At 39.3% G+C, this 21,742-nt stretch overlaps 1 protein-coding gene across 5 annotated transcripts in view; it reads right to left on the reverse strand.

The window, feature by feature from the left end:
• Window positions 1-21,742, reverse strand: part of LOC145983947 (peroxiredoxin 2-like) — a 53,035-nt gene that overhangs the window by 12,823 nt on the left and 18,470 nt on the right. The window contains exon 1 of one of the 5 annotated variants that reach the window (XM_083117144.1): window positions 15,087-15,241. The exons of 1 other annotated variant lie outside the window; for it this stretch is intronic. In XM_083117144.1, coding sequence (XP_082973270.1) covers window positions 15,087-15,180 — 94 coding nt within the window. In that variant the 5' untranslated portion in view covers window positions 15,181-15,241. Of the gene's footprint in view, window positions 1-1,935; window positions 2,012-2,279; window positions 2,299-3,171; window positions 3,330-15,086; window positions 15,242-21,742 lie in introns of those variants that run through there. 3 more of the 5 variants (XM_083117146.1, XM_083117147.1, XM_083117145.1) reach the window with 3 other exon arrangements.

Raw genomic sequence — 21,742 nt, forward strand, 5'->3', positions numbered from 1 at the left:
GGGATTACCATATTTAACACACTGATGCACGGTTTTAATGCACACAGCTGGAAAATTTAAATATATATATGTAAAAGTTTGGATATTTGTAAATGCTCTTGCCTAGGTTGCTTTTTTGCCCAGTAGCCAATAGTTGTTATCCCTCAACCGCTTTCCTGTTTGAAAAGTAACAATAGGGCCTTGCCACGGTGGTTGGGTGCAGGCCAGTTTGTCACGAGGTATATATACCGAGGTCAGACTTGTTATGCTCTCAGATACTCCGATACAAAGCCCGATGGATTGAGACAGTTTTTTACTGAGTTAGATGGATGCATAGAGTGAGCATCGTACGTATAGGGACCTCTGCATGATAAACTGCAGGGGCGGGTTAGTGCTATGCTAAATAGTGCACTCATAGCTCAGATAAGATGGACATTACTGAATGAGAGGAAGGCGTAGGGACTCTTGCGTTATAAACTGCGAGAGCAGGTTAGCGTTATGCTAAATAGTGCACTCTTAAGAGTGAAGCCCTGTTAAGTGCATTTCTCTGTATTGTGACAAAAGCAGTTAATGGATTGTAACAAAGATGTATATACGGAGAAGAGAAGGTATGTGTAAATAAACTGTACATGCAAGAGATCTACGCGAGATGTTATTCTTTACAACAACACCTTTTAATTCAGCACAATGGTTACATTCAAGATTGCAAAAAAAATTGAGAAAAATTCAATACACCTACACCTTTCTCAGTCACCAAAACCATCAGATTGGACCTCTGTACATAAGAATAAATGATTTATTTTACTTTTAGTTTCTGCTGGTGGGGCAGTTTACCCACTGTACCCCCTTGAGAATCACATCAATTTTTTTTTAATCTACAGATTTAAATGTTTTACGTAATGCAAAAGTGGTCCCAGCATTAGGAAAGCACAAACATCGGAGATATTTGATCCCAAAGAATGGCCCACTTAAAACCTGCAATTTCGGAATATTTTTGCAGCTTTTTGTTAGTAAAAACTGTTTGAATGCACACTAAAATAGCGAAAGAACACGTCGAAAATAACTATCACTACCAAACCTAACAATCCTAACCTAACTATGTAAAATTATAGCTGATGATGTGGAAAGTAGTTTTGGGTGCTACATTCACTTGCGCGAAGCCTTCGGGCTGTTCTGCTACACTGTAAAATAACACACACTTTACTTCACAATAACACATTTTCGAGAGCTAAAAATCAACTTTCATAAACAAGATCTTCATAAACCATGCAAAATATTTCACTTGCTTCAGGGGGTACAGAGGGTCAAGGGAACCCTACTGGTTTGTCTAATTGTGAAGATTGGGATGACTGGTGATAAGATGAAATAGAAGGGACAACCACACAGTTCCATAAAGGATTATATGGCCTGAAATTCCGGGCACCAGAGCCACGTTAGTTTGCAAAATGCAGTCAGTCTATGCATCCTGAATGGAAATATTTGTACCGTGATGTGGTTCTGTAGAAATGTGCAAAGTGATTCAAATGCTGAAATAACTGCAAGGCCAAAATATTGTCTAGGTCTAGCAGCACAAAAAAAAACAGTTGGAAGGTACTGACAGCTTTTATCTGCTTAGATATAACATCAGTACTGATGTTAACGTAAAAAATGGGACGCGTTCATTGTGAAAAGTTAGCTTAGAAAATTAAACAACTAACACGGAAACATCAGTAAAACATCGTTCTACATTCGGCATTTACATCTGTATAGTGACCTTCACTTTTAACATCGAACGTGCAATGCAATATTCAACAGCCGGTTCCGTTCAATCAAACCATTACCGCTCAAAGCATGCTTGAGTGGTCTTGCCATGTTATGTAAGAGGGACATTCGCAACGTCAAACTGTTAAATTCTCTTTTCCTCACCCACATGACTGTTCCCTACAATCTAGGTTAAATGATTATGAACTTACTAACCCCGATCTTTTACGTTAAAAGAACGTAAGCCCTCAAGTGTCCTCAGCCTGATCCGTCTCATTTTTTGTTACAACAGAACGCGTCGCATCGCCTCTCACGGTCAGTCTCACGAATATAAATATTGCCACAATAATAGCTTCTCGCCAAAATTCAATGCAATTTAGAATTACATATTCTCTATCACAAAACTATTGTGAATGTAAGGTATAACGTGAAAAGAAAACACCCAACATGCATTGAAGTAAAATGCGTTTAAAGGAATGAACAGTATGTAATAATAATAATTAATACATTCCCTACGATAAAATGCGACTCCAAGCATTTGATCTAATAGTCTAACGCACCTATTCACTTCCTTGTGCAGAGCATTAAACTAGGTATGAATTACCTTCAAGGACCTAGACAACACGTTCAATCACAGGCCAGTGTTGCCAAATGCCATCAACAGAAAAGGCCAGATTCTAAATTGAGTAAAAACCACACACGACGCTGGGTCTAAAATATTTACAGCTCGTACTAATGGCATTTTCAAGTTACTGTCATCATGAGGAGTTTTGTATATGAAAGTTTGAATAATCAAGAGCTTGCGTTACGAAGGTGGCAATTGCTGATCGGAGGGATCTAATATTTTTGACTCTACACACACTATACGGAGCTAAATAATGTTTTCCCTCATTTTCATTGGTAAAATAAATCATGGGGGTATTCTTATATATTTCCCTCTTCGGTGTGTGCATTATGATCAGATAGGCTAATAGGGACCGAACTTCCAGCCCAAAGCGGGATACAAAGGCACTATGCATTACGCCTTCCGGAAATCAAATCCCCCCCACAGCCGATCGAGTCTGCCACTACACTATCGCAGATCACAATTTCACTGCGCGAAATTTTGCATGAAAGTTGAAAACGAGCTAACCTACACAACAGGCTAGGTTTAAAGTCACATTTTCTCCTGCGAATCCTGAAGTTTATTGAAATTATTTTACGACTTTAAAACTAAGTACAAAAAAATAATAAAACCAGATCTAGTTCCATAAGAACAAAGTTTGCTGCAGTGGTAACGATGGTGGTAAAATCCAACAAATGACAAACGATTTTGTCTCGCGACTTCCACCCCAATTTATATATTTAAAAAAAAATGTATTCCTACTTTAGTATCTAACTACAAGACTGCTACAAACAGATATTGAGTATAATCAATTACTTAAAACAAAAGTCTATATCCTGCTTCCTTACCTAATATACAACAAATGTACTGAAGCGAACCACGATACTAAGTTCTTTCCTAGGCCGGTTCCCGTCTACAGTGACGTACGCAAGCAGACCACACTGCAAGTGAAGTGAACTGAAGTGATCGCCGGGTAGAGCATGTTCTTGCATCACGCGCAGATTTCCCATTCAGGAAGGGAAATAATTTCCCTCCAAGTTTCAAAATTTTCAGCTCCCGCTCAGAACACTGTATTCTATAAATTGTGACCCAAAGAACAGGATTGCATTTAAACTGTGTTAGAGTTAGTCAGATAAAGCGGCGGAAATTTAAAAAACCCACTGATACAGCCACAATCTGATAGGAAGGCTGTAAAAATCTTCGTGGAAAATTTCCCTCCTCCGATACCATATGCTCTAGTGACGGTAAATGGAAATGAATTCCCATTCAACCCTAACCTCCGCAACCGTTCCGTAATTCCCTCTGCAGCTGGCGTGGGAACTTCGGAGCGGCTTTTCCAACGTTGCCACAGTTCTGCGAGTGGGGGAGAGTATTGGGGAACGGAGATGGGACAGGGAAAGAAGGGACCATCCTGCAAATATTCTGAACATACGGCGGCAATTTTATCTTACATTAATTTGTAAATTCATTTTCATTGCATTTGTACTACTTCCTTGCACAATATACAGACTACATCGAGAATTTCATCTGATTAATACAAACTTCCTTTTCGACTCCACGTGTTTTGTAATTTCAAATAAATACATGCACTGATTATATAATCAAAATTTATTTAATATAAAATCATAACCTCGATATTTCTTTAAGGTTCCCTGGATCTTTGTCCTGTGCCAGCCAAGCCGTTTTCGAAAAAAAAAAAACCTCCTCTCATGTCGAAAAACCACTATGATATTACAAATTTTGCAAAATTACATCTGTTTGTAATTCCTTCCAGAACACTACGTGAATTTTCGTATGGTTTGCTTTTGCTGTTGTCTAGATATATTTGATTAAAAATAGGCTTACGTAGCCACGAAACTACTGTATCTAACAAGAGGGAAATCAAACCACGCTAATATCACGTGAATGCTCTAGAAGGAATTCCAAGCAGTTGTAATATTTCAGAATTTGGAATATCATATCGGTTTTTCGAAAGGAGAGAGGAATTTTCGAAAATATCGTCGGAATGAGCAATGCTACTAAAAAGACCTCCGCCAGAAATGAAGAGCAGGAATTTCTCCCCATGTGGCAAGTGGAAGCGGTTTCCTAAGTTGATTATTAAGCCTTATACGATTTTTGAAAAATATGATGAATTAGTATTTACCGAATCCCATGTATTCGTTATGGGACATCAACTTCAAGTTACGGCTCATAAAATGGGAGTTTCGACTTTTCCTACTACTATGACATAGTTCAACGTGTCCTTTTTCCGTCCATGTACTTTTCTACGTCATCGGATGTTTGATATTCCCGAGAGAACGAATAAAATAATGGTCCCATAAGCCTAGTGCATTTCTCCTTGCCTCCTCCGGCCATCCTGGCAGTGTTACCAAACCTGATGTGCATAATAGAGCTAAATTTCACCATTATATAGCTAAAGAGGACTTTCAAGGAGCTAGATTAACGAAGGCTGCATAAAGTACCTACTAGGGTAATTTTAGTTGTCAGAGGGGTGGAGGTGCTGCTATTACCGTTAGCTTTAAAGTGGCAATTTATTCTTAGTTTTCACCGCCTAGATTTGGCGGCATCACCCATCTCAATAATCCAATGATGTTAATATAAAATCGAAAATAAAGGGTTCCCGGATAACAAAATTGTCATCTTCATCTTAGCATGGGGAGGAAAGAAGAGGTGAGTTACGCAGCCTATAGCTATACGAATATCACGTCACGTGCAAAATGTACACTCATGGCAAAAGTTGGTATTTATGGGCCGGAGCCAGTGGTGGCATCATAGTGGGGCAGAGGGCGGGTGCCACAGTTCACAGTCAAACGAGTGCACGAAAGAGCCAGATCTGGCTCCAAAAGAGCGAAGTTGGCAACAGTGATCGGTAGCTGCCCAAGGAAAAAAAATTAGGGGAAATTGTCTCTCCTCGCCTTAATTCTAAATTTGTTGATATTTCTCTATTTTAATTTATTTTATTTCACATCAATTTTTTACCTCTTAGCTTTATCACAAGGCTGAGGATGATATACGAAATAAATAATGGGATTGACACATTCATACCCTTTTTTCCAGGATTCGAACATAGAACCCTGGCTTTGCACGCCACGCATAAGTAATTTGCGATTAAGCCTGACATTTGTGATATTGCATAAATAATTTTTGCTGTATGCCAACACTTTAATATCATTTTAAACTGCTTCCACTACTGACATTATCCGTAGACATCTAAAGAAACATCTCCAAAAACTGATAAAACTTGGGCGTGTCAGGAATTGAACAAGGTACTTGATGAATACAAGATTCATGCACTAAAGATGCTTATGAAGATTGCTCGGAATTTCAGAGAGAACAGAGTAAAGTACACTAATGTACTGCTACTTGATTCCGTAATGTGTATTGGGGAAGATCCTGAATACGTATATTGCGAAAAAGTCGGCACCTCGCCTTGAGTTGAGTGTATAAAAAAGTTCAAACTGCATTGTTGAAAAGCCATGTTAAAAAACTAAAATAAAAATATGACTGAGTATTATGTTTCGCAATGACTGTAGTATAACTGTTTCCGCAGCACACTATCCCCATCACTGTTGATCTGATACACTAAAATGGGCCATGGGCAATTACTTACTAACTACGATACGTCAAGTCACGGGGAAATATATTTCACTTACCCACAAAAGATTTTTATTCCTCTTTGTTGAAATCTAGGAAGTTTCATAAATATAACCACGTCTTTACCATACTCAGGGTGACGTCTGAAGTTGATAAATAAAACAAGTTACGTTGTCGGACTACATTTTATCTTCCTGTGTACCAAATGTTTTTTAGCTAATGACGTTAACAAAAACCGGTTGTACCCTGTAACGTTACTATTTTCTGCAGACTATCACAAGGCACATGAGAACTTGACACATAAATCTGCGAGTTGCACTCAAGTAATTGTGTCGTCAAAGGGGAAAAAAATCTTCCGTTCTCAACTTCGCTTGACTGTATATTCATAAAGGAACGCATTTATACACTACATTATCCAAACGTACAGTCACGGACACTTCTGGCTTGTAGAGTCGAATTACTTTCGGAACATCTCCAGCAGACTACGCGAGTCTGTCTAGCGAGCCTAGTGGGCGTTAAGAGCCTGAGCAGGGTGCTTAGCTATAGGTTCTGGGTTGAGTTGACGTCAGCGGCTCGCTTCGTTCATTGGCTGCTTCGAGAGTTGTGACTCGTTCCGAAGCTTCAAATGCATAACAGCCAAAGATGTTATGGAAATAATCTCCCTCTAACAACTTCGTTGAATTTTAATGCTATGATTACAACCCAGAACTGTCCGTGATTGTACATAAAACACACACGATTATCCCAACTTCTAGCCTTCCTTTTGTCGTGTTCGTAACAGAGTGACGCTCCCAGTATTTACATTTACAAAAAGCAACGTTTTACACGTGTTCGTAAAGATTGTTTGGTATACATAGGATATACACTTTACTGGACAACGCTTTGTTGACTGCATCTTGATATTTCAAGTCAGAACTCGTTAACAACTGACACATACATATTAATAAGAAAGCACGTACCATAAACTGCGAAGATCGAGACACAACTGGAAGCGATTTATAATGGAATCCACCAGGTGAGGTCTCCCCAGTAGAGTAGTTGTAACGTCGTTGCATTGTAATCAAGGGGTCCCGGGTTGATACCCCGGTGGAGGCACAAAGCTGTTCGGATCCTACTTAAACTGAAAGTTCAGTCGCGATTAGCCTTTCTGTGCATAAATTGGGCTTAAAACCTCAAAACTATCAATTTCATCGAAATCATCGACTACGAAAACTGCAGACAAATTGTGTAGCGCTACGGTCGTTCATTTTTTATTCTGTGTTGATGCTTTTCATTGGTTTGGTTTATTTTACTTTGCTTTTCTGCCAGTTTTGACTAATCGCAAAGATGAAGACAAGTGATGATATGATGAAATTGATGAACGGACACTTACCAAGAACGTCCAGGCCAGGATTCGAACCTGGGCCCCAAGCGTCGTAGCGAGCTGTGCTAACCACTCCGCCACGGATGTCGGCATTGTACTGATGCTGGAGGAGATGTTGATCTCTGCTTATTGGCCTTTTTACTTCAGTTCAGGGCCACTCACATAGTGAAAAAAATAGTGTCTGAACATGGTGATGGAAAATTGGCTTAGAAAATATAAATTAGCGTCGATTGTGCATAAGACAGTTTAAAAATGAGCTGGAAGAAACCACTCACCGCTTTGCTTAAATCTACAGATACATTATCTACAATTACTTTCAGTAACCTATCCCAGCAGACCTCCGTGGCCCGCTTAGGCGCCAGGGGTTCCAGTTTCGAATCCCGGCCTGGGCATGGGTGTTCTTTGTGAGTGTCCGTTCATTAATTTCATCATATCATCACTTATCTTCATCTTCGCGAAGTTAAAATTGACAGAAAAAAGTAAGTAAAAATCAACCAAATCAATTTCATCGTGTCGTCAACTCATCCTCATCGTCGTGATTAGCTAAAAGTGGCACAAAAGCGACGCTAAATAACAAAAATCAAATCAAGTAACCTGTCTTTCTAACAATAACACGCTTTAGTTGTAACTTATCACTTGCTAAAACTAGCGATTGTGCTAGAAAGTGTATCTCTCTTCAACGGCAATCATTTGTTACTTTCAGCACATTTGATGGATACACATGCGAGCCATTTTTTTTATTACGTCGCTTTTCTTCCACTTTTGATTAATCGCGATTAATGACTCGATGAAATTGACGAAGACCCAACCACAACGAAACATCCATGTCAGGTTTCGAACCCAGAACCTTCATTGGCGAGACCGCGAGCCAGCCACTCGGTGCGTCGGCCAATGAGGCCATTCTACATTCAAGCTAGTCGGATTTGCAGGCTAAATTAAATCCGAACGAAAACTGAAGCGTACATTGGTGTACTCATAACTGTTCCTCTAGGGAAAACCATAGAGTTCCGAAGGTGATGGCGTCTGTACATTTCACCTTGTAGCAATATTCTACAATGTCCATTCAACACCCCACTCCCTTCCCTCTCAAGGAACAGCAGCCAAACCCATTGTAATGCGTTCTTTTTTAGACGGATTTCGAAGACTGTCTATACCTGCAACGGTAAACCCATTCTTAGCAACGAAACTCAGGTAGAAATGAAGCCATCTTGGGAAAGTTCCTTTTTTTGCGAATGATCTGCCCAAAGAAAGAAAACAAGCCGAATACGTGGGAAAATGAGGAACAGTAGACAATTGTTGGAATATCTCAACAGTCATTACGGTTTTGCTTAGCCGAAACCTTACCTGATGAAGAATCAAACAGATGTTTCTGTACAGACGCTCACAGTTCTGGGTTGTAAGGACTAAAATGGAATTCAGTAAGGTGGTGGAAACCCAGAGTGCCCGTGGCAGGATATGAATAAGAATGGGATGCCCAAGCATGTATCTAGAAATATGTATATTTCCAGAGAGGTCCGAACCAAATGTCTCAGAAATAATAATATTAATAATTATTATACTAATAATAAATGTTTATATTTAATACGTTAATATAATTTACATGTCCATATACAATAATATGTACATTAATTTTGTTATTGTTATTATTACATGAAAGGTAAAACGACTGTATAAGAATAGCGATATAACAGCAGGTATTCATTATCTAACTCACGTGTAGTTAGGATCGCTAAAATTTGTATAAAAACATCTGTCCTGGCAAGGAAATTAATGTGAAAACTAAAGAAAATGAATATTTATTCAATAACAAAAAATATGATGTCAGGTCTAGTTGATAAAAAGTAAAGCTCCTGATTAATAGCTTATGTATGTTACCTATTATAAGTTATAGTGTACTTTAGTACCGTCATTCAAAGCTGTATGATCTCAATCTAATCCCTGCCTTCGAATTAGTTCGGGGGGATTGTCGAGTTATAATAAACCCATTTACTTTCAATGGGTTCATTACAACCCAGTAGTGTCCGTGACTGTACAAGAAATGCAAAACAAGTATAGGTCTATTTTGATTATTTCATTTTAGTACTTGGTAAGTAGTTACGCTACCTTAATACGTCCTTGAAGGTGCCATGCTACAATTATTTTTTTTAAAATAGTCTTTGTATTACTTAATAATTGCAACCTTTGTAAAACAGATCTTTGTACGAGTAAAAATGGAAATTACGAGAACTTGACTGAAAATTCTTACTTCGAGTTCTCGCCAGGGTATTCTTTGTTGTTATATCTGTTTCATATACTCATATTTAATTATCGTCACGGTTAGATCCTGGAAATATGGTGAGTTTCGGAGATGAGGAATACGAGCACGTCTACTGAAATACCGGTCTCATGATATTACATAATACAAGCACTTCAAAGAATGTTTGTTATCACTTTAACTCTATGGTTATCAGAAATCCTTTGCAATTTTATCATAATTCACGTCAAAGCTTTCATGATACACACATGTAGGAATTCGATATGTAGAAGCGGCGGATCGTTAAAGTAGAAAAGCAATACTTTCATAAAACTGACGGTAACTTACAATCTTCGGCTAAAATCTACAGTGTTGATTAGGGTTAAAAATTGGCATGTACGTAGTTTATTATATAGCTATCATAGGCAAGGAGGGTGTATGTGGCACTGGCATTTTTGCACAAATACAATCACATTTTTGGGCTTTATGTAAATTTGGTGGTTGAGATGCTTCTCCAGTTCCTGTTTGGGAGGATTAACTCAGTTCTAAATATTTCTTATATCCGATAAATTAACGAGTACAGGGTGATTCAAAAGTCCCTTAACACCCCCTATAAAATGTAAAGGAGTTAGGTTCGGTACAAATGGTCATGATAGAAACAGGTTAGGTCTAGGGGAAACCATGTGTTCCAAGAGGACGTCAGCCATATTGGTGGACGTAATATTGAATTCAACTCAAAAATTTTAAATGGGAAGGGGGTGATGTGATATATCAGATCAGGCTAGAATTTTACGAGGTTTTTTCCAACCTATCTTTAATCAGGAAAAAGTTATGACTGCAAGATTTTCACAAATGTCTTATTCTTAAGGTGCGAAAAAACAGTGCCAGAATGCGTAACAATAACAAAATCATCACTTTTTATCGTAGCGCTTCAGGCAGCATCCCATCTTACGGGCACTTTGCACTTCCTAGTGATTATTGTTACATCAGACCAAATCAGAACTCTGAAGTCCTTTCACTAGTTTCTCCAACCTTCCTTTTACATCATTGCAAAGCTCTGAAGGTGAAAGGATTCCTTCAATAATTAGAGCTACATTTTACTCGGCTTTCAAGACCCTACCCTTTTTCTGCCTTTTGCTACGGCACAGCCTGCATTTTTTGATGCACAGAACAATGCCTGAGGAGGAAGGAAGCTTTAGTTCCTGAGGCAAGAAGTTAACTACTTGCTCAGCAATTTGTTACGTCATTTCCTGTGTCGCATTGACTTGACAAAATGCAATTTTTCACTGGGTTGCAAGAAGATTTTGTTAAACATAGCTAAAGCACAAGGGCACTGCTTTTCCTAAATAATAATAATGATGATATGCATGAGGAACCACGTATTTGAACAATACAAGGTCGGAGTGACCTAACGAGCTTGCTTGGAAACTGTGCGATTTCTGGGATTTGGTGGTAGTTGGGTCTTCAGGCTGAAGCGAATTGAAGTTCCGGGTTAGTCATGATATGAGACTAACTATTTCATTTTTGTTATTTAGTGTCAATTTTCTGTCACCTTTGGCTAATTGCGGCGATGAGGATGAGTGATGATATTGATGAAGATCTACTAAAAAAAACGCCCAGGGCGGGATTCGAACCCAGGACCCCTAGCGTCGAAGCGTGCTGTGCTAACCACTCTCTCTCTTTTTTTTTTTTAAAGGAAATACCCCCTACACGGAGGTATCCCCACCATTCACTCTTTTTCTCACTTTTACACTTTTCAATTCTTACATTTTCCTTTGTTTCTTATCAACTGGACGAACACAAATACCCATGCCTTACTCGGGACTCGAACCCAGAACCCCTGGCGTTGTAGCGCGCTCTGCTAACCACTTCGCCATGGAGGTCGACACCACTCCACCACGGAGGTCTGCGTGTGCGACCTAATCAACGAAAGCGCCATACGAATGCGTGGAAATGTTCGGCAAGAGTGTCGTGTAACGACTATACAAACATTTCTAATCTATCTTATTATCTTCTATATACTGTACTGTATATAAAAATGGATGTATGTGTATATGTGTGTGTGTGTTTGTTTGTTCCGGCATAACTCTCGAACGCCTGGAGTGATTTCAACCAAACTTGGTACACGCATGACTTAAAATCTGGAAAGAAATACTGTAGGGGTAAGACACCCCTAGGAGTGGGAGTAGGAGGGGTGACATGTAAAAATAATCGAAAACTACCGATATTAGTGTGGAATAAATAGTTTTCGGGGCCGCTAAGATGAATAGTGACACTCCCAATGCCGTTCAACTCTAGTGTTCAACATCTATCGGGATGGGGGGTAAGAGGGGATGAAAAAATGTCAAAAATGACTTAACAGTAGTGTCGAATCCATAGTTTTCGGAGTCTCTAAGCTAATTGGTGACATTCACGATGACCAAGCTTGGTACACATATGACTTACAATCTGAAAAGAAATACTGTGCGGGTACGACACCTCTGGTACCCCTAGGGGAGGGGGTGGGAAGAGGGTGAAATGTAAAAATAATCGAAAACGACCGATATTAGTATGGAAACCATAGTTGTCAAGGTCGCTAAGATGAATAGTGACACTCCCAATGCCGATCAACTCCAAGACACCCTGGCACCTCTAGGGATGGGGATGGGGAGGGGGTCACATATAAAACGGCCGATATTAGTGTGGAATCCATAGTTGTCGGGGTCGTTAAGATGAATAGTGACACTTCCAATGCCATTCAACTCCAAGACACCCCTGGCACCCCTAGGGGTGGGGGTGGGAAGGGGGTGATATGTAAAACGACCGATATTAGTGTGGAATCCATAGTTTTCGGGACCACTGAAATGAATAGTGACACTCCCAATGCCGTTCAACTCCAAGACACCCTGGCACCTCTAGGGATGGGGATGGGGAGGGGGTCACATATAAAACGGCCGATATTAGTGTGGAATCCATAGTTGTCGGGGTCGTTAAGATGAATAGTGACACTCCCAATGCCGTTCAACTCTAGTGTTCAACATCTATCGGGATGGGGGGTAAGAGGGGATGAAAAAATGTCAAAAATGACTTAACAGTAGTGTCGAATCCATAGTTTTCGGAGTCTCTAAGCTAATTGGTGACATTCACGATGACCAAGCTTGGTACACATATGACTTACAATCTGAAAAGAAATACTGTGCGGGTACGACACCTCTGGTACCCCTAGGGGAGGGGGTGGGAAGAGGGTGAAATGTAAAAATAATCGAAAACGACCGATATTAGTATGGAAACCATAGTTGTCAAGGTCGCTAAGATGAATAGTGACACTCCCAATGCCGATCAACTCCAAGACACCCTGGCACCTCTAGGGATGGGGATGGGGAGGGGGTCACATATAAAACGGCCGATATTAGTGTGGAATCCATAGTTGTCGGGGTCGTTAAGATGAATAGTGACACTTCCAATGCCATTCAACTCCAAGACACCCCTGGCACCCCTAGGGGTGGGGGTGGGAAGGGGGTGATATGTAAAACGACCGATATTAGTGTGGAATCCATAGTTTTCGGGACCACTGAAATGAATAGTGACACTCCCAATGCCGTTCAACTCCAAGTTCATTTTACACTATAGTTAGACTTCATTATATTCCTGTCTCAGAGAAGATTGGGATAAATAAATACCCGGGCAACGCCGGACATTCAGCTAGTGGTTTATAAAATTGAAATCGAATTTTAAATATAGCAATGCTGTAAATACATGGATTCCCTGCATCTCATGTCATCTTTCATTCCGATGGTGTTAAAAAGCCGAAGATTTTGGAGAGAGTAGTCGGATAAACGTGAACTGAAAAATAAACTGTTGTCTGTGGCGCAACAGCCATTGAAAGGTCAGGGCCATGGTAGTCAATGCATTGAGACCCATCGCCGATGGCGTAATGGTAACGTCGTCGCGGTCACGGAAACCTAGAACGACGACTGGGTCTTCGTCGCGCTGACCACACGTTGTCACGGGTTATTCCCCGTTACAAGTCTCAATGTCCTTGTCCTTGCAGTATTTTAGAATCTTTTGTATATCTGACGTCGTAATTTTTTTTAGGGAATTTTGAACCACCACGCGTGCATATGTGAAAGTTGTGTGTGTAGGCCACCTGGTCATTTCCGACGACAAGGTTCAGCGAGAGGAGGCCATGAACCAACGAAACCCAGCCTGGCCGACCTGCTGGCTCACCCTGTCAAAATGTAATTGATGAATATGGTGACTAGGATCCGGATAGTTATGTAATTACATGTTTTCAGTTAACATTTTCTGATCAAATCAGTGAAAGGTTGCCGTCTTGTGCCAAATCGAGCCTACATGTTTACATATTTCCCTACAGTTTTAGTCATTTTAAAATATCCTTGCATATAGACACACAAGTTCTTCTTGAAGTTCTTCACTCCACACTCGCTTGGAAAGCGTAGAAAGATCAGTTAGGGACGCAGCGAAGAAAGGTCCCTCTTGGAGCAGAACCCAATACAATACAATTTTAGCTATTAACAGAGTGCTCAGTGTAGCAATAACTCCAACACCTTGGAAGATCAGTACACGCCAGAAGATTCGTGCGAAGCGGAAAGATCATTTAGCCAATAGAAAGTCCTAGAACGCGATTATAGAAGAAATTTCACATTTGAAGTTTTTGCTTCTTACTGTTATGGGGATCGTGTGTTGGAAAAGTAACAAGAATATGTAAAACATGTTGCTAATGCTGTATTTGAGATATGAAGTTTGTTTTTAAAAAAAACTGGATGAAAATGTCGGTAATATGATGTTTTACATATTTCTTACTTTTTGAATGGTTTCAGTACATATTTTTGGATTTTTAAATACATATATATCTAGATATTTTACTGTTTTTAGTATATAATTATCCGGGCCCTCATGACTATTAGAATCCAGAATTTCAGGTTGCGTTCGGAGCACACCTTGCTAACTTCTGGATGATGGAAGTCTACAGTAGCATATTCCCATCAACACACTGTTATTTAGTTTATAATTTTCAGTTATTTTCATGTGAAATGTAATGGACTCTAATACTTGACAGATTTTCAGTGCACATTTGAACGTGTGTGTACTTTTAATCCAATATTTTAAATTGCTATTATTGATCCTTGTTTGGATGACATAATAACAATGGAAGTTATAAATGAACCTGATTTTTATTTTTTATTTTTAGGATGTGACCCAGAAAAATCGTTGACAGCCATCCACTGGCCATCCAGACCAGAAAGTAATATCGCCATGGATATTGCTAAACAATGATTTCTGTCAAGAATACATATTTGCGTGCTAAAACACAAAGCATTATGGGTTTATGCACATAGAGACAGCAAGGGGAATCGTTTTGTGCACAGGAAAAGCTGTAAATTTCAAGGAGGTGATCGACATACACGATGTAAAGACGAAAAAGTAGCAACGATTCTGGCGCACAAGTTATGCAAGTTTTGCGTGACCGACGTTACGTCGGCAACGTCGCATTTGCTGAAAGCAATATGTTCTCAAAGCGTTTCGACAGGCTTAATTTTGTGTTGACCACAAGTCAACGAAGATTTCCTTACCTTGTGGCTGTGTGAAGTAATTTTCAATGAACGAGAGAATAGCACTATCGGTTGTCGCTGTACATTCACAGCCTCTCAATTGTTTGTTTCCCATCTAAGCAGTTTTCCTGACTTGTTCGAAAGAAACAGATAAGAGAACATTCCATAATCAACCATGCAATGACGCCCCCCCACGCAAAAGGCGCCTGCGCGAACAAAAAGCCGATAATGGATAGCAAGGCAGGTGAGGTGGACTGCTGAAGGCGATTTCGTGCAAAACCTGGGGTCAATAAACCTCAAACTATAATCATGAGATTACAAAAAAAAGAGAGGTAAAGTTCATATCACTGCAGCTTCCTGTCAGGTAGAAGGGGGTACTGACAAGAAAACGTGAAAGAAAGTTTCTTAAGATTGAAGCGGAAACGGGGTCTTTGTGGAGAACAAGTAAAAAACACATTTCTTTTACAGCTATATGTGGTGTTCGTTTCCCTGTTAGCGAACGAGGTGGGTAGGAAATCTGTAAATCCGCCTACTGTGGATGTCATTTCTAACCACGAAACGGACTCAGTCAACTGAATAGCATTTTAAATGGCTTGGAACCTATATTTTTCGATGTTACTTCTGTTGAAAATCACAGCTTTCTCCGAAATTAGTCAGAAATTATGCCTTCACAGTGGTAAGTGCATAATTTTAGAAACAAGTTTCTTGTAACTACATAAACTATTAAACAGAGACAACTGACCTTACCCCCCAATGAAGAAACAATTATATCTTTCCTATTTTTTTTAAAAAAAAAACAACTTATTAGGTGATCACGTATTCGGCCAGATCAAGACTACCACGTTACGAGACCAACAAGGGGTTGGAAGGCCACGGAATGTTTGGGGTTTGAGCCCTAGCTTGGACATTGGTGTTCTTTCGGTGTGTCCCTTCATCAAATTTATCATCATTCATCCTCATCGTGACAATTAACCTATAGAAGCAGAAAATTAGGTTGGATTAGATGGATTTGGATGTTGTCCTACCTCATCTCCTTATGCGTGCTAAGTGACCCCCTACAACATACCAGTTTTTTATTACAAGTATGGGGAATTTAGTCCACATGTTTTAATCAAGATATTCACCGTTTTAATTCCGCGAGAACTGACTTGTTTTTTCGATGCAGATAAAGGCCATGTCCGTGCATGACTTGGGAGGAGCACATTTACGTCGTTGACTTTGAATTTATGTTTTAAGTCCATTATATGCCCAGATAGGCTAATCGGGACTGGACCTACAGTTTAAAAGTGGGATCCGAACCACTATGTGCGTCCACCGGGTATCGAACGCGAACCCCTTGATTACAAGGCGGCGACGTTACCACTACGCCATCGGGAAGGTCTTTACTTTACGTCGCTTTTTTATCTGTTTAAGCTAAACGCGACGATGGCGATGGATGACTGTTACATGAAATTAATGAAGGGACGAACACAAAAGAACATCCATACCCAGTCTAGGACTTGAACATGGAGCTTTACGTAGGGAGATCGTGAGTGGACCACTCCACGCTCTTGGACACCGAGGGACTTTGGAGCAAATAGCCTAAGCATTCACGCACCCATTAATATGTGACAACAATCAACTTATACAGATTAAGCAAACCAAAACACAATGTTTTGAGAATTGTTCAGCTATCAACATTAGAGAAACATTTAGTGACTAGTATTATTTGTGGTTAGTCAGTATAGTGTTAGATATGGACAAGAGATCACTGTGATAACCGCCACATATTCGATTAGGCAGGCGAGTTTCTACGAGTAGGCTAAAAACCATGCGATGATAGCACAGAAGGACTGGATGTTACGACTGTGCACGTTCTCGATCACAACTTCCGGCCTCCGTGTAGGAGTGGTTATCACATCGCGCTATGACGCCAGGGGTCACGGGTTCGAAACCCGGCCTGGGCATGGATGTTTGTGTGTGTCCATTCATCAATTTAATCATGTCATCACTCATCTCAATCTTTTCAAATTACTAAAAGTGGCACAAAAAGCGAAGTAAAATAAGTCAATCAATCACAACTGACTCGATCTAATAAGACTTTTGTTGACGCCAGAGATGATTTGTAGTGCAAGATGTGACGTGGGAATGAACACTTCAAGAATTTACTTATCATATTGTCAATGATTGATTGATGTGGTTTATTTTACTTCGCTTTTCTGCCATTTTTGGCTAATCACGAAGATTAGGATGAGTGATGCTCTCCAGTGTAGGAATCTCAAAGGATTGAAAGTTGTTGGCGTAAGTTGGCAATCGTAGTCATCTTGCGTTTTAATTCTCTGGATGATGGTTTGCAGAGTGATATGATGAAATTGATGAAGGGACACTTATAAAGAACGCCCAGGCCGGGTTTCGAATCCGGGACCCCTGGCGTAGTAGCGCGCCGTGGCTAACCACTCCGCCACAGAGGTAAGCCCTATCCTCAATGAAAAAGGCGTGACTGGTGATGGCACAAACATACAAGTAATGAACAAGTGAGATACAACAGATCCATGCCTCTTCCTCGACATCCTTTGACGTGAAATAATGTTGCGCAGGAATATATCATTTTCTTCTGCACCTTGTATCGGCCATATACGCACCTTCCCGTAAGTTGGCATACAGTGAATAAACCCACATAGCTCATCTCCAAAGAGAGCCAGACAATAACACACCCTCTTGACCCACTTTCACTACTTTCACTCCTTGAAACAGAAAAATGATAGGCAGAAAAATCAACGCCCAGTCTTTAGGGCAACGTACTTTTGTTCCCACGGATTCGCCGCGCTAGAAAATAACTATGTATGAAACATCAGATATGAACCGTGCGGGGTTTTCCAATGGCAGGAATTGGCTGTGCACCTGGACCTCTTGTATGAAATTACTGTTGTGTAATAGTTCAGAGAAAAGCGATTTCCTCTTTCAGTGAGTCATAGCTAAATCTATAGCAAAAAATATTTAACACGAGAAGAGCCGATAGACTTTCTTCGGCTGTAAGATACGTACTGAAACTTCATTTTACCGTCAATTGTAATGAGAACAAAGAGTGATAAACAAAGCACATGAAATAATATAAATTTTCTTTTGTTAATGTTTTCCATTTACATTACGTTAGAGCTATGGCAATATGAAGTACACGGCTCTAGAATTTGGAATGCAGCATATCGAAGCAAGAGCACAAACAGCATAATATAAATTTATTTCATATTTATGCTTAAGTTTTGAGTATTCAGATATTTTTAGTATATATTCAATGTGCAAAAGGTAGAATAGAGGAGAAAAATATGCGCACTGTTTCATTAAATGACAAAATTATACCCAATAATGCTGTTGCATTAACAAGGGGTCCCTGCTTTGATTCCAGGTGGAGCACATTGCACAGTAGTTTGGATCTCAGTTTAAACTGGAGGTTTGGTCCTACAGAGCATACAGTGACTTTGCCACACTTTTCCATTGTTTTTCTTTTGCAAAATGTTACACGGCACATTCAATACAAAGAACATATTAATAAAAGCTATGCATTTGAGATAATCAACACAGATTAATATAATACTGTCTATTGATTCAAAAAACTACTCAAAAGACAAGAGTATCAACTAGTTGCATTGTACACATTCCTTATCGCATGTAGGCCTAAAAATATCATTTCCTCAATTTGCATTTCCTTTCATTCATCTTTATTTAAGATCTCCAAAGGTTTTTACCGTTTTACTAATCGTTAAGATTTTTTTAATTTAGTGCCAGTGTAAATTATTATTTGTTCTGTATCAGAAACTGCAAGAGTAAAAAAAAAATAAGAGAATATGTTATCCATTTGATTATTTGTGTTCCACAAAGAGATTTCCCAGTTCTTTTTATGAAACAAAAACTGCAAATATACAATGCTTCGGAAATAGGCTAATTGCATCATTATTCACAGTATGGTTGACAAAGTTTGATTCATTACGGTTGAAAGGTTCCAAGATAATATCTTGCATTTGGCTAACCAGGAATTAAAGGATTAAGTCGACCACCCAAGTCGATCGACTACATCGAGGAGGCTTCGCTAGATCATGAACGTTGTCAGTCTTACGATATACATGTCGGGGATATGCTTCTGCAGGAAACTGAGATATGGATGCCTTGAAGGTTTTGCAAGAGGTAGCACGGAGGCGAATCTTTCAACAGTTGAGTAAGAATTTTAACGGCCTTTTTGCGGTTACCGCAGCACATATTTCCTCAAGGTCACTCTCTTGACTTCATACGACACCTGTGAAATGACATGTGCAAGCGTATGCAGAGAATTGAAAGGTACCAAAAAATGCACTGCAAGGTTTCATAATGTTGCTGCAAGATGCTTCAGCAGAAAAACATATTGATACAGTTGGCTATTTTCCACCACCTACATACATACATATACAAACACGAAACAGTCTGTAATAGCCAACAAGCGACATTTTTCTCGCCATTTGTTCACTGGGGCGCACTTTATGTTCATAGACTATGCGTATGCTACTCAGTGCGTAACCAAACCATTAACACAATCATGTTAATGATACACAAAGTAAAAGTTTATAGTGTCTCAATCTCATTAATTAACATTATACTTGGTCGACCTTGCGCATATTGCATTATTCGTATTTGCATTTAAATTATTTTCATAGCTTGTTTCTGAACACTTTCGGTTCGTCGCGAAGATGAGGATGACTGAAAAAAAAGGGAAGGGGAAGACAAAACATCCGAGCCTAGGAACTCTTGACTTCGAGACACTAGTCCTTCACCAAGGAAACCGGTAGAGGATATGAACTATTCGATGTCACCAAAAATACAGTAAAATAAAACCATTTTATTTTCGTATAACGAATCTGCTATAGTCGGATCACACTGGAAATAACATGGAAACAACACTGGCATGTGAAATCTCATCTTGGGACTAAAACTACCCTGCTTTTGATATCATGCGAATTGCCTTGGTGCAAAAAAATAAATACGTAAAACAGTATACATAATTAATTGTTCCAATTGATTCTATTATCCATGGTGCCTAAGGGCTCCAATAAGGCTTGGAGGAGAGTTACTATCTTCCTGAGGTAAATCGGTATTATTAACGCGTGACAAAAATGTTTCTAGAATATGTGAAATTTGGTCGAATGACGGAAAGGAACATACAATATCGTCAATTACATCTAATCGTTTTTTTTATTATCTAAATCGCACTTATCATAATGCTGGGACTTGACCTTCGAAATCTTTCAAGATAACTGCACAAGAAAATTACACAAGGTTCTAAACAATGTATGTAATAGCAAGAACAAATTTCAGAAAGAAAAACTTTAATGATTTTCATAAAGTTCACACAGTGCACTAGCTTTATTTGGACCTAAATTTCAAACTAAATTCGATCACAACATAACAAGCTTGTTAAACTTGTTAAATCTTCACTCGCAAATTTTGGAAATATAAATGACAAAAGATAAATTGTTTTATCTATGCTATTCAGCCTTCGTATAAAGATGCACAAGGAACATAATCTGGAGATGCACTACGAATACTATATGTGTTTTTGCTTGTTACTGTTACAACTCACATACAGCGTGAATTGCTACGGTGACCAATTCTTAAGAGTGTGATTATTAACAGTTAAAACATGCTCGACCAGCAGTTTGTATCAATAATACTCATTGCAGCACCACGGCGTGTTGATAATTGAAGAACAAAAGATAACATACGGGTTGCAGTGTATAATGTGAAGTTATTTATTTTGTGTTGTAGCATTTGTGTTTGGGACACCAATTTGTTATCTGTTTTCCTTATCTAGTGCACACTTTCGGTCTAGAAAGCCTTGTCAATTGGATGTTGTGCCACGGATACGAATTTATTCCGAAGGAGTTCCATGTTAAATTAAAACCAAAATCCATGCCACTATTCGAACCGACTTTTCTTCAAAAATTCAGCTCCTTCCGTCTTTCGGAAGTTGGGAGAGCTGATAAATGTGGCAACGCTGTGCGATGGAGGGTCATTTTCCTCACCACATTTCTGATTCATCCTCCCACCTGGCATGTCATGCGATGCACTGGAAACCATAGTTGCCAAACCTACACGGAACCAGCAATTCCAGGTTATGCAATACACCAGGGTTGGCAGAGTCAATTGAGGAGAGTTGGAGATCAGATCGCAACACGGAAATTGTGTGTATTTTCGATTATTTTACGTCCCTTTTTCCACATCTGTACGTCAAACGCAACGTATGAATGCGCATGAATAAATTTATGAAATAATCAACGACTTTGTCCACCTTATAAGAAGCTTTCGTAACTGGACTTACAATTTAAAGTGAACCATCACGTGCCTCCACCGAGTATCGAACCAGGAACTCCTTGATTATAAGGCATGAAATAAATGAGCTTGATGAAACGTCCGCTTCAATTGTGTAATGATTTGAAGTTTAAACAAACTAAAGTACGCGTTTTAAAGTCTCTGAAAGTATTAGTTAATGCCATGAAAAGTGACGTTTAAAAAGGAGGCAAAATAACCAAAAATAGAATTCAACTGTCCTTTGACATCTTCGTCATACATCCACGCTCTCGCGAGATTAGAAAGTGAACGAAAAAATATTGTCCACAAGTCAATTTGTACACGCACATACTTGATTGATTTATTTGGTTTATTTTACTTCGTCT

The sequence above is a fragment of the Lepisma saccharinum genome, chromosome 2, assembly GCF_977018435.1.
Source record: "Lepisma saccharinum chromosome 2, izLepSacc3.1, whole genome shotgun sequence".
In the NCBI taxonomy this organism is placed as follows: Eukaryota; Metazoa; Arthropoda; class Insecta; order Zygentoma; family Lepismatidae; genus Lepisma; species Lepisma saccharinum.